The following is an 18,152-nucleotide window of genomic DNA, read 5'->3' on the forward strand; positions in this document are numbered from 1 at the left end:
CTGGGTATCAACGGGCCTCTCCAGGAGACGGGGAGGGCAGGGGGGCCTGGGCGCCTTCCCTGCCGGCAAAGGGAGGGGGGAGTGTACCACGGGTGCTTATACAGCATGGAAAATATTTGAGGCACGTCCAGCCCCAGGCACCCGGCAGGCCGGACCCCTGCTGCCAGCCATGTGCCGGCCTCGCAGGTGCTGCCGGGGAGCCACCACTGCAGGAGGGGGCCTTGGGGATTTTGTTTCTGGGGGATTTGGGCTTCAGGGAGGGCAGGGGGTTATGTGTGTGTGGAGCTGAGCTCCTGGCCCCATTCCTGCTACTAGCCAAATACGCTCCTGGGTAGGGTGCCATAGGGTGCAGGTGGGGGACCTCCCACCCTGTAGTCACTGGTGGCCCATCAGTGGGGAACAGTCTGGTGCGGTGTGGGTCTGGGAATGTGGCCGGAGCCCTCCCGGCTGCTGGCGTTGATCTCACGCCCCGAAATAGCCCCCCAGAGCCAACCTGTGCGGGCAGCAGCTGCCCCAGTGTGTCCCCACCTGTTCCCACCCCGTCACTCAGCAGGGATTTGGGGGGCCTAAGCAGTGGCAGGGCAGGCAGGGGTGATGTGGGGTGCAACAGGGACATTGCGGGGTGCAACAGGGGCACAGGCAGGTTGGCACGTGTCCCTTGCCTCTGGGGCTGTTCCTGGTAGTGTGAGCTATAAACATCATCAGTGGCAAGGGCAGCATCCCACAGTATCCCAGAGAGCAACTCCTCTCCCCTTGTGGTCACGTCCCTGGGGGTGTGGAGGGGCTGTTTCTCCTAAGACACTCACCCCTGGCCAGGATCCAGGGTGGATTTGTGGCTCTCACAGGCATCCCAATCCTCCCAGCTGTCCCCTGACAATCTGCACTGGCCTGACCCGGCACCAGGCTCTCACCCAGGTACCGGCTTGGACATGGGGCCCTTCAGAGTGTCCAGCAAGGACAGTGAGCGGGCACAGCGTGGCAGCAGCCCTGGCCTCACCCTGGCATCCTGGGGACAAGGGAGCTCCAGTACTTCCTGCACAGTGCTGCAAGCATATCCACTGCTGTGTCCTCCAGCTTGGGTACAAGCAAGAGGTGGTGGCACAAACACCAGGGGAGGGATGTGGGGGTGTGATTAACCACCGCCCCTCAATCTCACATACTGATCAAAGGGTTATTTTGGCAGGCAGGTTCAGGAAAGCACATACAGAGGTTTGGAGCTGGGATGACACAGTCATGAGGTCCCAGGCCTCTGCAGGGATCCAAATTCAACTAAGTTGGAGGTTAGTGGGCAAACCATGTCCCAACTTCTTGGGGAGCCCAGGGATGAGGTGATAGGCTGCAGCATGGATTGCACCTGGGAAGGTCCCATCAGTTGTCAGGATGAGCCCTTCCTTGGGAGTAAGGTCTGACCCTAGAGTGAAACATGGAGGGGGTTGCCATCCTTGGAGACCTTAGCCCAGGACAAGCCTGGGCATGGGGCAGCAATGGGAGGGATGTGCACCCACACCTCTCTGCACCCTCTTGTCCCACAGGTTACCCCAGAGGATGGACTGAAGGGCAGAGTCATGGGGCTCAGCACCTGGATGATTCCAGCAGTGTCCATCAGACATGGCTATGATGCCTGGAGCAAAGGAGAGGGGGTGGAGAGGGAAAGCAGCATCCTTTGGGGGCACATCCGAGGGCTGGCCTAGCTCCAGGGCAACTTCCTTGCTGCTTGCACCACGCCCATCATTATCTTTGCCCCATGCACTGAGTACATGAAGTTGCTCAAGCCCATGAAGTTGCTCCAGGCTGAAACATCTCGCAGAAAAAACAATTATTCTCTCCCAGGAATGATGGGAGATGGATCTTTCCCCTCCCCTCAGAAGCCACACACTGGCAGCTACAGACCCTTCTTGTCCAAATATGTGCCTAATTCATCAATACTAATAGCCGCTCTCCAGAGTCCAGCAGTGGCTCTTCTCCCTTCCCCATGGAGCCAGCAGCCACTTGGTCCTCAGCTATTTCACCCCTCCTATGCCCTCCACCATCTGGGCCTGAGGGCTCCTAAAAGGCACTTTCTCCAGCTGTCAAAATCTTTTTGTTCCTCTCTACTTGGAGCATTGGTGCCGAGAAGTTGCGTCAAGCAAGGACTGGCTGCAGCCCAGAGGTGGTGGGCTGGGGGAGCCTGTGCACCCCTCCTGTCCCCATCCCATCCCCACTTTCCACACGTGCCACACGGCTCCCATGGCCCCTCCACCAGCTCCTTCCAGCCCCCCCGACCCACAGCCCACCCTGCAGCTGGGAATGTGCCAGAAGCATTTACGATCCTTATTAAAGTACAGGTTATTTTTGGAGGAGCTGGGATTTGAAAGGTTTGCATTTTTTTGCCTGTGGAATACAGTTTATTTAGAGCAGAAAGATGAAGAGGGGCAGTGAGCTGCCTGTATGCCCTGTGTCACCCTGAAATGCCATTGTATGGGCTGTGCATGTGCCAGGTGTCCCTGTGGGTGCCAGGGACAGTGGCACCAAGGTGCAAAACAGAGAGTAGGTGGGTGCCAAGAAGTCTGCAGAGAGCTCTGGTCCTCCTGCCCCACCAGCAGCTGGATGGGAATGTCGGGAGCCCTGCTCACTTCTCCCCCAGCTCTGCTCACTTCTCCCCTGGGGGATTTTCCCCATGTGGGCAATGCCAGCCAAACGTGTCCCTCAGTGCAATCACAGCCTGAGTGTGTCCCCTACCCTTCAGTGCCGGCCAATTCATTGGTGTTCCCAAGTGCCATGCCAGCCCTTGAGGTGTCCCCAAGCTAGTGCCAGCAAGCAGGGTCCCTCAGGCCCCAGTGTGCTGTGACAGGGCACGTGGTGTACCTAGGGCACTAGCATGAGGACAGCTCTGGAGCCAGTGCAACCAAGCTACCCCTACTCAGTGCCCCACGATGTCCCTTGCCTGGTGCCACAGGGGTACCCCTAGCTCAGAGCTACAGAGTGTCCCTCACCCAGTGTCACTGGGATGCCACCAGAGCATTGCCTTGAGGTGTCCATCACCCAGCGCCACCAGGGTACCCATAGCACAGTGTGCCGGGCTGTCCCTTGCCCAGTACCATCGGATTGTCCCCAGCCCAGTAACCCGGGGTGTCCCTCGTCCTCTGCCCCCGTGGGTGCCGGGCGCCAGGGCTGCGGCGATGCCCGCCGGGGGTGGCCGCCCCCCCGTTCCGCTCGGTGCGAGGGCCGGTGGCGAGCCAGTCCCTAAAAGGTGCTGGCGGGCGGCGGGGGAGGTACCGGGGTAGCCCCCGCCCGGCGCGGCCCCTCCCCAGCTTTTAGGCAGCTCGGCGGGGCGGGGAGCGCAGTGCCGGTGCTCCCGCCGCTCCCGGTGCTCCCGCCGCTCCCGGTGCTCCGCGCCCCTCTGTCGTCCCGCGCCCCGCCGCCGACACCCCGCCACCATGGAGGCCATCAAGAAGAAGATGCAGATGCTGAAATTGGACAAGGAGAATGCCATCGACCGCGCCGAGCAAGCGGAGGCTGACAAGAAGCAGGCGGAGGACCGCTGCAAGCAGGTGGGTGTCCCACGGGCTTCCCCGGCATTACCTAGGAACACTCCACTCCAGGGGTGTCCAGCCCCGGAAACCCCGTCCCGCTGGGTGCCCAGCCCTGGGGATTCCATCCCACTGATCGTCCAGCCTGGGGACACTGCACTCTCTAGGCTCACCCAGTCCCCACACTGATCTCCCCACACTGGTTGTCCACCCTGGAGTCCCCTGACCTACGCATGTCCTGGCCCAAGGACCTTGCCCCACTGGGTGTCCTGCTTGTGGATGCCAGCTCTATTGGTTGACAGCCCTTGAGACCTTACCTCTCTGGGACTGTGCCCCCAGGGACCTCACTCCACATGGGTCTGTCCCCAGGAACCAACGCTTCAGTCTCTTTTCCTTGACCCCTCACACTGGTCCCCCCAAACATCTTTCATCTCAGTGGGACTCCCCCGTGCCACCTCCCTGTCCCCGTGCCAGGGAGAGCCCTGCGGACTGCATACTCCCACCGCAACCACACAGAGATGGGAACACAGATTGGTGTCCCCAGAGCTGTATCCCCAAGTCAGAGCTCTCCAGTCCCCTATAAAGGGAGGGAGACCACCACCCCCTTACCTCTGCCAGGCTCAGGCATGATGGGGGTCCCGGCAGCTGCTCTACACCAAGAGCCCCTCAAGGACGTGTAGACCCAAAGTTGTCAGAGAGGACACGTCCATCCATGTTCTCCTGCTGTGCCCCCCACAGCCTAGGTGTCCCCAGGAGAAGGATGGGGGGACAGATCCCCTTCCAGCCTTGCAGACACTGCCATCTCCCCTGACCCCCACCCTTTGTCTTTTCCCAGCTGGAGGAGGAACAGCAGGGCCTGCAGAAGAAGCTGAAGGGCACCGAGGATGAGGTGGAGAAGTACTCCGAGTCTGTCAAGGAGGCCCAGGAGAAGCTGGAGCAGGCAGAAAAGAAAGCTACAGATGTAAGTAGGCACGCCAGCAGCTCCTCCCCTGCACAGGCTCTGGACCTCGGGGGGGGTTAAAGGAAGAGGGGGCCCTTATATGGAAAGCGTCCGAAGGGAAGACTCTCAGGATCCCATTCCTTCGATGTTGACACTGAACTGGGCTGATGGGTCCTGTGTGGAGTGGGGGGGCCAGGCCAGCTGTGGGGGCCAGTGATGGGGTTGCTGCTCCTGTCGTGAGGTTTGTGGGCAGCCTCCAACCTGGCTCCCCAAAGCTAACAGGGACAAATGTCCCAAGCTCTGTCACAAGTCCCAGGCATGCACCTCCTCAATGCTAGTAGGAAAAACTGTTGTGTTTGCTAAACTGTGGCAGAGCAGAGAAACAAAAAAATCTCTTGCTGTGGTTGGCTGCTGAGTGCTGGCTGCAATGAAGAATGCTTGGGGTGTGTGGAAGGGGATTTGGGTGGATTTGGGGTCCGGTGTGCTACTTTGTACCCTGAGAAAGGCAAGGCCAGGAAGAGTTTTATTTAGTGCCAAGACTGATGTTCCTCCTGGGAAATAGATCCCTCTGGGGAGATGTTAGGAAGGTGTTGAAATTGGCTTGTGCCTGGCCAGGATGAAGGGTGGAACAGCTGTGTGCGGCCACGGGGCCGCTTGGGAATGGAGTATAACGACCTGTGGTGCCACACAGGGTATTTGACACCCTATAAATAAATCCTCCTTTTGATAGCCAGCCCCTCTTTGATGAAAACCAACCCTGGAAACTGGAGGAGAAGCTAAAGGAGAGCCGTCTGGAGTACAGCCAGCAGGGCATGGCCAGGCTTTTTAGGATTGAGAAGAAAAAATTCAATCCCAGCTGGTTTATGGAGCTAAATGGGGGAGATGCGTCAAATCTCTGAGGCTGCCGCCAAGGACAGGGGTGAGCGGACAAGGACAAGCAATGGCAGCACCAGTCCTCTGGCAGCCCAGAGCCCCTGGGCAGCAGCCAGGGGTCTCCTCCGACTTCTTTGCTGATCCTACAGATGACCCTCCTTTAAAACACTGAGAATCCTCAGGAAGGGCACACTCAACCTGGCGTAGGGCAGCCATGTCAAGCTGGGCAAGGTGGCTGCTGTGTGCAGTGGGGTTCCCGCTGTCTAATTGGGTCCATGCTGGTGTGGGACAGGGCAAACCCAGTGTGGGTGAAAGGGGACATGATGTTCCCTGTGCAGGGCTCAGAGGAAGGGGCAAACAGTGGTACCGGGCAGATGTCGGCTGTGGGGTGTGGTTTGCTGCTGGCAGTAGGCTGTGTGATGCCATCCTAGGCAGGGACGGTGTTTCCCAGCTCTTGGTCCACAGCAGTTTGGCAGCTCTGTGGGCTTCAGCACAGAGAGTTCTGTACCAGAAGATACAGTGGATGGGAGCCACCAGGGAAGGGCTGGAGCAGGAGCCACGATGAAGGAGCAGTGTCAGGCTACAGGGCTCCAACACCGGGATCTCCCCAGAACCATGCCAAAGCCTGGACATGTGTGGGGCTCTGGGAGTCACCCCTTGGCGCCAGGGACCTGAATGTGCTGACAGCTCTAAGTGCCAGAGCTGGTGTCACCTCCTCCCTGGTGCGAGGCACAGCACAGCTCCTGCTTCCAGCAGAGGAAGCGTTGGGTAGACCCCCAGAGCACACCCACCCCAGGCACCCCATGCCCTCCCTGGCTGTCAGGACAGTGGGTGCCTTTGAGCACAGAGTGTCCCCATTCCTCAGACGGCTCAGGCTCATACCAGCGATCCAGGCAGCCTCCTGCTCTTGGCAAAAATATCAATGCCTTAAAAGAATAAACAGCCACCTCAGTATGGCCCTGCCCTGCTGCTGGCACTGGATGCTGGGGCACGAAGGCTACGGGGACTGCACTAAAGAGTGCAAATACAATGCCCCAGGCACTTGGAGAAGTGTCAGATGGTGGCACAGAGCAGGGAATGCCTGACTCCTGATCAGCAACTCCACAGACCTTCCCAGCAGCTCTGAGAGCCCACCATGCGCCCAGAATCTCTTGTTCCCAGGAGGGACAGTCATGGTGCCCAGGTCGGGATGGGAAAGGGCTGCTGGAAACGGTGAGGCCAGGAGAGCAGGTTTAGCCAGAACAGCCCTCTCCATCGCCCCGCATCCCCAGCAGTGGCTGTCCCCAGCCACCCCGGAGGGGCCTAAGGGAAACTGCCATTCCCAGGCCATGATCCCAAAGGCTTCACCCACGTTCCCGCCCCAGCTGCTTTCCCCAGCCAAGACTTTGCTCTTATTTGGCGATTCCCTGAGCTGGTGGGAGGGAACAGGACTCTGCTGGGAAGTGACTGCATCTTGGGGTGGGGCCACAGCAGGAGGCACCTAGCCTGGCTACTGCAGGACCAGGGTGGCTGACCCGCATCCTGTTCCCCTCCTGCCTGCAGCTGGCTCATCCCTGCCCCACTGCTGCCAGGAACCCTTGTTTCTGCTGTGGGCCCCCATGTCCTGCCTTGGGAGCATTACTGACATCCAGGCCTCAAACTGGGAGGAGGCAGTACCAGCTGGGCCCAAGGCCAAGTCCAAGGCTGTGTGCTCCCAGGGGACCCACAGTATCGCCTCTTCCGCTGCCTCTTGGCAAGGGGACATGGGTCTGCAAGGTGCAGATAGCAGTGTGGCTGAGTCACCCCCAGGACCCCTGGCCCTGGTGAGCCAGCTGGTGAGGTCAGCCTGGGAACTGGCATTCCTGGAGGCAGGTGTGAAGTGCAGCCAGAAGGCTGTCAGTACTTCTTAAGGGAGGATTGAGCGCCAGCAGCTCCAACTTCTTCTGATGGATCAAGACATGTGCCCCAGCCAGAATGGAGAGCCAGGAGCTGGAGGTTTGACCTCCCCCACAGGGAACAATCCCCAGGCTGGAGGTGCCAGGGTGTCCATGGGCCCCATGAGTCTCTGTGGGGCTGCCAGACAGGTCCTCACATTGGGGAGCAGATACCAAGGGACTGAACATGATGGATACTGGGGACCTGGCTGAAACCCAGGTAGCCCCAGAGGGCAGCCAGGAGCGGGCTCTGCTCATCCCTCTTACTGACTTTCCATAAGGAAAAGGTCCACAACCCTCCTTAGCTCCGCAGCAAGGGCTATGGAGGGCAGCCTTTGGGGAATACCCACGGGTACATAGCTCCTGTGGCCATGGGGGCTCACACAGGACAGGCTCCAGCACTCACAGACTCTGTGGACTGATGGAATGAGTCCATTTCCCTGGGGTCCTCTCCGTTGCTCTGGGGGATTTCAGTGTGACTGTGCACCCCTGCCTGGGGGACAGCCTGCATCCGGGGCACGGAGAGAAGTGTGTGCCCTGCCTTGGGGCCACTGTGTGCCCTCTCTGGGGGTACCATGTGCCCTTTCAGTGGGGACCATGCATCTGCCTGGGACTATGCATGCTGACCCGGCGTGGGGGCCAGTTTGCCCTGCCCCGAAGCCATTGTGCATCTTGCCTTGGCGGGGATGTAGAGACAGTGACCAGAGCCTGGGGAGGACCACGCACCCTGCCCGGGGGCACCCTCTGTCCTATTTGGGATGAGGGGCACTGTGCATCCCTCCCGGCGTGGGAACTCTCTCCTGCCGTGGGTGAGCACCGCAAGCCTTGCCCGGAGGAGCGGCGGAGCAGGTCGGTCGGAGGCAGCAATAGCACCAGCAGGAGGAGGAGGAGGAGGAGCAGGAAGGGATGGAGGCAGGGCGGGCGGCGGGAGCGGCCGCTGCCTGAGCGCTTCCTGCCCGAGCCGGGCGGATCCCACAAAGGGCTTGGCGGTGTGGCCTCCCCACCGGCAGTCCCCGCCATGGCCAGCGCCAGCTCCATCGATGCCGTCAAGAAGAAGATCCAGAGCTTGCAGCAGGTGGCCGACGAGGCGGAGGAGCGCGCCGAGCACCTGCAGCGGGAGGCCGATGCCGAGCGGCAGGCCCGGGAGCGGGTAAGGGCCGCTGGGATGGGAAGAGGAGGGCGGGGGACGCCCCGGCAGCTCCCCGGGATGCCCCGCCGGCTCCGGCCCCGCTGCCGGCATCCGTTCCGGCGGGCCGGCCCCGGGCCCCCGAGCCGCGGTAGCCGGGCTGGCTGCCCGTGGGGCGGAGGAGCGCCGGGAGGTCCCCGGGGAGCCGCGGGGAGCTGGCACCCGGCTGGCCAGAGCCCGGCGCTAGGGAGCTCGGGGCAGTCCCTGCCTGCGGGCAGCGTCCGCCAGCCGCCTCCCTCCTCCGAGAGAAGATGCTGCGTTCAGCAGGGCTCCCCAGGGCTTCCCGGCTGGCCGGGCGCTGGGAGCGGGCAGCGGCCAGCCGTGCCTAGGGATCGGGCGCCTCCTGGGAAAGGATCCTCTCCCTCGAAGGCCAGCGTGCACAGCTCAGAATCCCACGCCCAGGCTCTTGTCTGGCTTCCAGCGGACTTTGCGGTCCGGGCCGCAGAGCTTTAGCTCTCCAGCCTGTCCCTTCTTGGGGACAAGCCGCCCCTTCACATTGCCTCAGGCCAAAATTTCCATTCTGGCAGTGGGATGGCATTCCCAAGCTGCAGCTTTTTCCTGGTTTGTCTTTTTAGTTTTTGGAGCTTTGGGGTTTCTTCCTTTCTTTCTGTTTCCTATGCCTACTCATTCAACATTCTCACCATATCAGGAGCGGCAGAGCTGGGTGCAGTACCCGGGTTGTTGTCACTCGGGCTGTGTGCGGAGGAAATGGCCCTTTCCTGCAGCCTCAGATCGGGTTCCCCGGTCACTGGGAGCTGCCGGGAGAGCTCATGTTCCCAAGTGTCCATCCAAGCGGGTCTGACCCACTTTGGGGGTGATTCCCTGGGAAAAAAATCTACTGACACAGTGAGGTTGATGCTGTGAGCAGAGCATTGCCCTGTGGGGGCCAGCTCCAGCTCCCCATTGGGCAGTCCGGCAAGGGACCAGCTCTCGGAGAGTCTGTAGAAAGGGTATTCATGGTGTGGAGGCAGATGTGGGGCTGGCAGCCCTCTCAGAGAGGTGCCGGCTGTGCCTGTCCCCACTCTGCCAACTCCCCACAGGGAACTGTGGGGTCACAGTGGTGCCATGCAGGGTGACAGCCCCTTGCTGTTCCCATAGGCCTTGTGCTTGGCTAATATTCCCTGGGGCATTCTCAGTGCTGAAGCATGAGGCTGGATGTGTCCAGGCACCGCAGCCAGCCAGTCCTGCTGCAGCCTGTGAATAAGCAGGAGGCACTATCTCCTGAGTTGGTGCATGGGGCTGCTCCCCACAGTGAGGTCTTATTGCCACCCATCCCTTGATTTTGAGGGGTTTGTTTTCCTCGCACCCCCCTGGTGGGAGGCGGAGCTGGGAGCTGCTGAGGCAGTGTTTCCCGACTGTGGCGATGGAGCAGGAGGCCTTTACCAAATGGAAAGAGTGCAAGGCCAGGCGTCAACGGGCTGGCGGAGGGCCAGGGCCACTGCTCCTGGCCAGCCCCAGCTCCCAGCCCTGTGCGTGGGGAGCCTGGGAAAGGGAGGGCTCTGGTCCTGCCAGCCTCATCTTGGCTGGGCGCCAGCCTGCCGAGGGCGACTCGCTCCACTGCCCCCGGCACCGTGCTGTACATCAGCTGGGGGGGCTCCGTGCTTGGCTTCAGGCTGCCCTGTTGCACAGGGCCCTGGGGGTTCCCGCAGGAGAAACTCCCGGCTCACTCCGCCGCCTCTGTAAACAGGAAATCCACAAGCAGCTCCGATCTCCTTTTTGGGAGCGAAGCCGCACAGGGCATTCCTCCCCCTTTACTCACTGCTCTGCAAACCCCAAATACCATCCCCATGACGACATGGCTGCTATGGCCACCCTACCCCAGTGAATGTGCCCTGTCCCCCTCCAGGGCGGGAGCTGGAGGTGCGAGGACATGGTGGGGCTGCACATGCCAGGCTGTGGCTGCAAGGTTGGGAGGAGCCAGCATCAAATAGCCACTAGGGATGGAGATAACCCTATAGAGAGGTGAGGGGATGCATGGTCAGGCATGCCATTCCAGTGAACATGGACTTGTTGCACAGTGCCAAGGGGCATTCCAGATGGTAAATGTAGGAGTAACCATTGAAAATGTATTTTTCAATATATGTATGTGACATGGGATGACTGAGGGGTTTCTGTTCCCCCAGGCTGAGGCTGAAGTGGCTTCCCTCAACCGCCGCATCCAGCTGGTAGAGGAGGAGCTGGACCGTGCCCAGGAGCGCCTGGCCACTGCCCTGCAGAAGCTGGAGGAAGCTGAGAAGGCGGCTGATGAGAGCGAGAGGTGGGATGGATAGACACAGTGGGAGTGGTATCAGGTCACCACTGATTGCAGACAGCCCCCTTAATTTTGCAGTGGGGTCCCTCTGAAGTGACCTTATTGGGGTTTATGTTGGTTTTCCTGCAGACTTCAAAGGGAGAGAATAAAGCCACAATGCAAAGAAGTCCCCCAGATACAGACATTCTTATCCAGAGCACACATTAAATCTTGAAAAATTTTATCTTGTATTTATAAAAGCACCAGACTGTAACCAAAGCCAGAGGAAGATATGAGCATGTTTTATTCCCCAGAGCAGCTTTCTATGCTCAAAGACACAACAGCCCAGGAGGGAACCTCTGTGCTGGTAACTAAGGTCAGATTTGAGAACAAGACAGCCTCATTCAAAGAGAGTTCCACAGGGTGTGTGTTGCCCCATGTCATAGGTTAGCATCCTCATGGCAAGCAGGTTTCCCAGACTGGAACTGTGCAGGCAAGGGCAGTCAGGTTGTATGGGAGTGCCCAGACATGTCACAGCACTCCTGACAGCTACATGAGCTCTTCCCTCCATTGGCAAAGACCAGTTTGAGCAGCAGCATCTGAGTGAGAGAAGAGTCTGCAGGAGTCCCTTCTGTGGGGGTTTGCAGGGTTTTGGTAATTCCCTGTTTGTGAGCATCACCCAGAATGAGAAAGGCTTTGCCACAGGATGTTTTCCAGTGTTTCCTTCGGGCTGCCAGCCTGTTGGGCTGTTTTCGTGGAGGTTGTGGCTGGCTCATCCTGGGCTGCACACCTTTTCACCCCCAAACGTGGGTTCAGGACCTGCCTGCTTGAGGGGCACCATAGGCATACCTCACTCTGGAACATAGCCCTGGGGCCAGCTCCACTCTAATTCTGCACAGGAGCATTTTTGGGGTACTGCTGGTGTGACCCTACTGCATGCCGTCCTCCCCAAGCAATGTACCGTGTCTCTGAAGCTGGAGGGTGGTGTTGTTAGGGTACAGGATGTGCAGATGGGCAGGCAGGATGTGCAGATGACACCTTGACCCACAGTCATAACATCTTCTTGCATGGTCTTTCCTCAGAGGCATGAAGGTCATCGAAAACAGGGCCATGAAAGATGAGGAGAAGATGGAACTCCAGGAAATGCAGCTGAAGGAGGCAAAGCACATAGCAGAGGAGGCTGACCGCAAATATGAGGAGGTGTGTACCCCTTTCCCCAGTCCTGACACCCTGGCAGCACCCAGAGCCACCTCCTCACAGCCCTGTGCCCCCAACTGGGGCAAGCACAGGGCTGACATGGGCCTCTTACTGCCATCAACAGGTCGCCCGCAAGCTGGTCGTCCTTGAGGGAGAGCTGGAGCGCTCAGAGGAGAGGGCAGAGGTGGCGGAGAGGTGAGCAGGGCTCCTGGTGGGCAGCGTGCAGGGGTCCCACACAGCCCTTGCCCCAAATCCCTGGCAGACATGGGGATGGGGATGTCCCTCCCTGGAAGCAGCAGGGTTTGTCATTGGAGTGGTCCTTGGGATTGCAGGCTGGGGGTAGGGGAGTGCCAACCCACTGGCATCACATCCCTGACCCTGTTCTCTGCTGTCCCCCACCTGGGGTGCCCCTCTTCCACCCCAGCCGAGTGAGACAGCTGGAAGAAGAGCTGCGGACCATGGACCAGTCTCTCAAATCCCTCATTGCCTCAGAGGAAGAGGTACTGGGGCAGGGGCACGGGGCGATGTGCAGAAGCCCCCTCTCTCTGTCGCTGTCTCTCGAACCATGCGAGCCACCTCTCTCCTTTCTGCACCACTGCCTCCACCACCAGCCTCCCCTCGCCTCCCTCTGCAGCGGGTGCAGGCCGGGCACGCTCCTCCATCCCTCCATCCATGCTTCCCTTGGCGGGGCCAGCGAGAGCTTGGCTGGTGGTGATGCACGAGGTATCCGTGCAAGGAAGCACAAGGAATGGATGAACAGATGCGTCCCGGCAGCTCCTGCTCGCAGCGGCTCTGCTCCTGGTCCACCTGCACTGAGTTTTCTCCTCTCTCAACTTGTTTTCTCTCTTTCTTTCCTGCTTCCCCGTGCCTGTTCTTTCTGCTCCTGCCTCTCTCCTGCCCTTTGGCCCCACTCCCCCCCTCCTGCCGGCCCTGCTTGGGATGTAGTAAATGTGGTGACCTAGAGGAGGAGCTGAAAATTGTCACCAACAACTTGAAGTCCCTGGAAGCCCAGGCTGACAAGGTAGGACCCAGTGAGGCTGCTGGGGCTGGGAAGAGTGCATGGGGGGCTGGGAAGAGTGTGTGGGTGCTGGGAGTGCTGCGGTCTCCTGCTGGGGTGAAGGACAGCTGGAGGCACGCCTTGGGACTCACAGGTGCTTGTCTCTGTCTCTGCAGTATTCCACCAAGGAGGATAAGTACGAGGAGGAAATCAAGCTTCTAGGGGAAAAACTGAAGGAGGTAAGGGGTGTAGGGCCACCACTGAACCACTACAGGCATGAGCTTGCTATCCTGAGTGGGTTTTGACGCCATTATGCCCATGTCCTCTCACGGTTTCCTAAATTGCAGCCCTGCAGCATAGCAGGTACCTGCATCTGGGATGACCTTTATTAGTCTGTTCTGATGTAGGGTGTGAGGCTCCATGGAGCCCTAGTCACTTCTGTCCCTTGCCTTTCCCATGGGAGGGCTTCCGGAGAAGGGTACCAAAGATGCAAATGGGGCATATTTGGAGTGCGGTGCAGCCTGCACCTCCCGTGTTGTGTCCTGCAGCTCACCCTTTCCCCACTGTGCTTCCCACAGGCTGAGACCCGAGCGGAGTTTGCAGAGAGGTCTGTGGCAAAGCTGGAGAAAACCATTGATGACCTAGAAGGTAAAATGTTCCCACCAGCCCTGTGTCCCTCTTTCCTGGGGTGGCACTGGGCACACCATGCCCCTGGTGTGGCTGGACAGTGCTTGGCCAGAGGGAGGGGATGGGCAGAAGTTCTGGGAGCGGGGTGGCTGGAAGTCACAATGTCTGGTGCAGGGGCACAGAGCTCCTGGGGTCTGTGCTCTGCCCTCGGGTTGGGAATAGGGTCACATCCATGCTGCCTGTGCCCGCACACTCCTGCTGCCCTCAGCCCGCCGTTCACAGCCACTCTCTCTCTCCACCTTGTGCCCTTCACTCTACTCCACCATCTGCTCCCCGCCTGCCCCCACCTGCAGATGAAGTGTATGCGCAGAAGATGAAGTACAAAGCCATCAGCGAGGAGCTGGACAATGCACTTAACGACATCACCTCCCTCTGAGCCCCACGCTGGGCACCAGCACTGCACCCGCTCCCTGCCTGTCTCTCCCTTCCCCAGCTCGGCTGTTTGCCTGCCTGGCCATCCCACTTCTCTCCCTACCCTCTCTGTCCTCCTCTGTCCTACCTAGCCTGTGCCTGTCCATCAGCTCCTTTGGGACAGGAGCTGACGAGGGGTGTTCCCGCTGTACCCCTCTTTGGGGAGACAAGATGTAGGTGCTTAGAGCTGTTGTTCAGGGCAGGAGAGCAGCCCCACATACTGACTGGACAGTGTAGTTGTAGGCCCATGCCACAGCATTGCCCTGGGGATCAGGACTGTGCCCAGAAGCCCTTTGTTCCAGCAGCTCCCTCCTTGGCTCCCCAGCAGCAGAAGCACTGGGGACCCTGCAGCTCCGGGGCTGGGGGGCCATTTCCCCCCCTCCATGTACTTCCAGCAAAGTCTCCCGGTGCTGCTTGCTGGCCCCAGCATGGGGATGACCTGCACTGGGGAAGCGGCACCTCCACTGCCAAAGCTCAGGCCTGGGGGATAGAGGGTTGGATCCAACTGTGCAGACACCTTGTTCCCCGGCAGGCAGGCGACCCCCACTCCTCCCTCACCCTTCTGTCCTTTGCACATTGCTCTTCAGTTTGCATCTCATGACTTTTCTTTTGTGTTCTGTCCCTCTGGGTTAATGAGTTGATATCAATAAAATTTTAACATTGGTTTCTCCTTTGTTTTCTTCATGCCACTCTATCCCTCATCTCCTGCCTGTCTCATGTGGGTACTGTCAGCAGTGTGGTAGGAGGTGGTTGCAGGCAGCTCACAGCCACAGGCCCCCTGGGGTGACCATGGCTGAGACCCAAGAGGCTCCTGCGCTGCCAGGCTGAGCAGGACAGGGCCATTCTGCTGACCCCAGCCACCCTCTGACTCTTGTATACAGCTTTCCTCATCTCATGCTATCTTCTCCATGAGTCTTTTGGCGTGAAATAGCAGGGTTAGACCTGGTCCTGTCCATTCCCTGTCTCCACTCCCCGACATTGCCTACAAGCAGCAATCTCAGCCCTGTCATGGCTCCTGCAGCCCCTTCCCTTGGTGAAGGGTCTGATGCTACCCTTCAGCAGTGATCTCTTGTGATCCCTAAATTGGTCCTGATGCCCCTCCTCCTTCCTCACCACCCTACCATGTCCCAGAACCCAGTTTCCAAAGTGATGGACGTACAGCCCTGTCCCTGCACCAAGACTGGCTGCCTCCTCCTGCCAGTCCAGCTGTATCCCACCAGTGTCTGGGTGGCTTGTGGTGTTTCCAGCGAAGGCTTTCAGAAATGCTCTCTTTTCACTAACTCACTTTTTTCTCTCTCTTTCCTGTGCTGCGTTGATGTCTCCATTTTCTCTAGAGCGCTCTCAGCAGGAGGCCGAGAAAAACCGTGTTCTCACTAACGAGCTGCGGGTCATCCTTACTGAACTTAACAACTGAGCTGCCCAGAGCTCCTGGCCCCGGCCCAGCCTCCCTGCCCCATTTTGGCCAGGCTGGCTCCGGGCTGGGAGCCCCACCCTGCTGGGGTGAGGCAGGGTGTGAAGCCTTGCCTTATCCTAATAGGGGTAACTACCATGCTTGGGCAGGACAGGGAGCCCCTCTGGAGCTGATCAGTTTTTTGTGGGAGAGATATGAGGGGTTTTGTGATGTCCTGGGATGCCCACGTAGTGATTGCTGTCCTCTGGCATCATCCTGGCTCTGCTGGGGAGGGATGTGGTTTGTATTGCTGCCTTCCTCCCCTTGTCCCAGGAGTCACTGGGCAGCCTCTTCTTCCTTACTCTGGTCACCCCAAACTGTGCAGGGAGGATCCCCTTAGAAAGAGGTCCTTGCAGGGTGCTGGGAAGGCTGGGATAGGAGCTGGGGATCCAGCAGCACCCGCTGCCCCAAACTTGGGACAGGGAAGAGGCTAGCAGGGCACACTGGGAGATGGGGCTGCTTGGACAGCAGTCTTGTTCCATACCCATCTCTGGGGGAAGCACGATGCCATTTGGGAGTGAACACCAGAGGGAGGCTGCCTTGGCAGCAGGCTGCCTGGCAGAGCTTATCCTTGTAGCCTTGTTAGCTCTGCTCCTTATCTCTCTGTTGTCCTCTGCCCACTCTTCTGGGCTGTTAATTGTTTTCTCACTCCTTTTCTTCACGGAGCACTGCTGGGTCATGCAGCAGGCATTGGTTCTCTGCTTCTGCTGGCCAAGGGTTTGTGCACGTGCCCACAGCTGGCCAGTGGTGATGCCCCAGTGTCTGGCCAAATAATGGTACTCACCAGCAGCACCTATGCTGCAGAGTACTCAGTCATGGGCAGTGGGGCACCCTGGGAAGATGGAAATGCTGAAGAGTGCTAACTGCCTGCCCCAGAGATCAGCCTCACTGGCCTGGCCTCCCTGGCAGATCTGAGACTGGCTGGACTCATCCCTGCCAGAAATGGGGCTGCTTGTGTGGACTGTGCTCCACAGGGGACGCCCCGTTCGACTGGAGGCCATAGCTGTACTGAAATGTCCATCTGTGTGTGTGTGTGTCTGTGCTTGGTGTGGTGTGTGTGGGTCCTGCTGCACCTGGGTACATTTGGGCTGTGTCTGTGTGCGTGGCTGGGTGTCCCTTGTATTCACAGAGAGCCTGGCCAGTGCCAAAGAGGAGAACGTGGGAATACACCAGGTCCTGGACCAGACCTTACTGGAGCTGAACAACCTCTGAGCTGCCCTGGCAACCCCCTATCCCTTTTCCCCACCCAACACATGCACCCCACTGGCATGCTCAGGATGTCATCAGCTGAACTGCATCTTGGCCAAATCCACACATCCATTGAGAAGGGAAGCTCAGCAGCCTTGCACTGTGGCTGATCATGGGGATCTTGTTTGTGCACAGCCTGAATGGCTCTGTCCTGTCTTTATGTCCAAATATTAAAGCAGTTTGACAAGACGGATGGCTATGTTTGGTCCTTTGGGTGGGTGCAGGCACTGGGATAAGAGGTGTGCGTCTCTCTCCCCAGTTCATGCAAGGAGGGTCTGCAGGACCTCTGTGGCTGTGGTGGGCTTGGAAGGATAACCATGTGGTTTGGACTGTGTTCCCTCATCTCCATCACTTCCTTGGAATGCAGAGGAAACCTCCAGGTCTCAAGCTCAGTCCAAACTCACCATCCTCTTCAAGTACACAGTGATAAACCATGTTACTGGTGTGTCCCCTTCCACAGTCTGCATGCTACTGGGCTGGCCACTGGGGAAGCCACAAGGTCTTTGACGTCTCCATGGAGGGTTCATGTTTATGACAATGAGGAAACACACAAGCACATGGTCATGCATGCTCACATTATTAGTTGTCAGGGTCTTCTCCAGGTCTGGGATTAGCTGCTCACCCTTTGTACTAGCTGCAATTTCTATTGCCGGTGACTGAACGCCTGCCTGAGAGACAGCTGTATAAGCTAGCAAATATTAATGCAGCAGACAAAGTGTTCAGGAAGTTTCTTCCTGGCTTGCTGTATTTTCTTCAACACAGTTTGAAGAGCAGCCGGATGTGTCTCATTGCTGCCACCAAAATGGGCTGGATTTCCTGGGGATGCCCAAATCCATTATCTAGTCCTGCCTTTCACTTCGGGCCCCTCCATAATGTGCACTGAGCCCTGTTGTCCCACGCTACCCAGCGGATATCCCTCTAGAAGCACATCCACATACTGCCAGGAAACACAACTCATGCTGACCCCTTGTCAAGGCAGACCCAGCAAGAGACCGGCAGGGATAGCTTTTGTTATCTGCTTTCCTTTATTTGCTGCGCCTCTCGGGTCAGGAAAGGAGGGTGTTGAGATTCAATCTCTTTCCTGCCCAGCTGCTGCTGGCCTCCCGCCCTCTCCATAGCCCAGTAATTCTGTTTCGTGGTTCTAAGACCTTCTACAATAGGGAAAAAAGCTCCCCATGCATGAGGTGCTCATTTTCAGTTCATCCTCCCAAGGTTACAAAGTCTGCTGTGAGCTGCAGCCTCCCACCCTGGGCCTGGGGGAGCCAGAGGGGAGGACAGCACATGGTGTCTTGGACTGCTGAGCTGTCCCTGCGCAAGGGCTGGAGCTCCTCCTTGGGCCCGCCTTCCTTTCCTGCAGTGCATCAGCTGAGCCGTTCTGTTGTTTAGTCAAAGCACCTTCCAGGCAGGGGGTTGTCTGGTTTTGAAAAGAACCAGAGTGTAAAAGCACCTCTTCTCTGGAAGCCTGCACCCTGTACTGCAAACAAGCTTGCCCTGTGCCCCGGTCAGGGTGC

At 58.7% G+C, this 18,152-nt stretch overlaps 1 protein-coding gene across 9 annotated transcripts; it reads left to right on the forward strand.

Moving 5' to 3' along the window:
* Window positions 1-3,327: 3,327 nt before the first annotated feature.
* TPM2 (tropomyosin 2) lies at window positions 3,328-16,830 on the forward strand. 9 transcript variants are annotated; one of them, XM_069001888.1, is made up of 9 exons: window positions 3,328-3,530; window positions 4,345-4,470; window positions 10,545-10,678; window positions 11,734-11,851; window positions 11,973-12,043; window positions 12,794-12,869; window positions 13,022-13,084; window positions 13,424-13,493; window positions 16,523-16,830. In XM_069001888.1, the coding sequence occupies exons 1-9, from the start codon at window positions 3,417-3,419 to the stop codon at window positions 16,603-16,605; spliced, it is 855 nt and encodes a 284-aa protein (XP_068857989.1). In that variant the 5' UTR covers window positions 3,328-3,416; the 3' UTR covers window positions 16,606-16,830. The 9 variants fall into 9 exon arrangements, with proteins under 9 accessions (XP_068857989.1, XP_068857986.1, XP_068857988.1 ...); XM_069001885.1 differs by lacking the exons at window positions 12,794-12,869; window positions 16,523-16,830 and adding exons at window positions 12,273-12,348; window positions 13,826-14,610; XM_069001887.1 differs by lacking the exon at window positions 16,523-16,830 and adding an exon at window positions 13,826-14,610.
* The last annotated feature ends 1,322 nt before the right edge of the window (window positions 16,831-18,152 follow it).

This window comes from Aphelocoma coerulescens, assembly GCF_041296385.1.
Source record: "Aphelocoma coerulescens isolate FSJ_1873_10779 chromosome Z unlocalized genomic scaffold, UR_Acoe_1.0 ChrZ, whole genome shotgun sequence".
Classification (NCBI taxonomy): domain Eukaryota; kingdom Metazoa; phylum Chordata; class Aves; order Passeriformes; family Corvidae; genus Aphelocoma; species Aphelocoma coerulescens.

What these genes read in the sequence shown, in the direction of transcription:
- TPM2 (XM_069001888.1), top strand. Translation starts at nt 3,417, where the DNA reads ATGGAGGCCATCAAGAAGAAGATGCAGATGCTGAAATTGGACAAGGAG. An exon ending in CGGAGGACCGCTGCAAGCAG is followed by an intron (nt 3,531 to 4,344) that starts GTGGGTGTCCCA and finishes GTCTTTTCCCAG; the next exon opens with CTGGAGGAGGAACAGCAGGG. An exon ending in CTGACCGCAAATATGAGGAG is followed by an intron (nt 11,852 to 11,972) that starts GTGTGTACCCCT and finishes TGCCATCAACAG; the next exon opens with GTCGCCCGCAAGCTGGTCGT.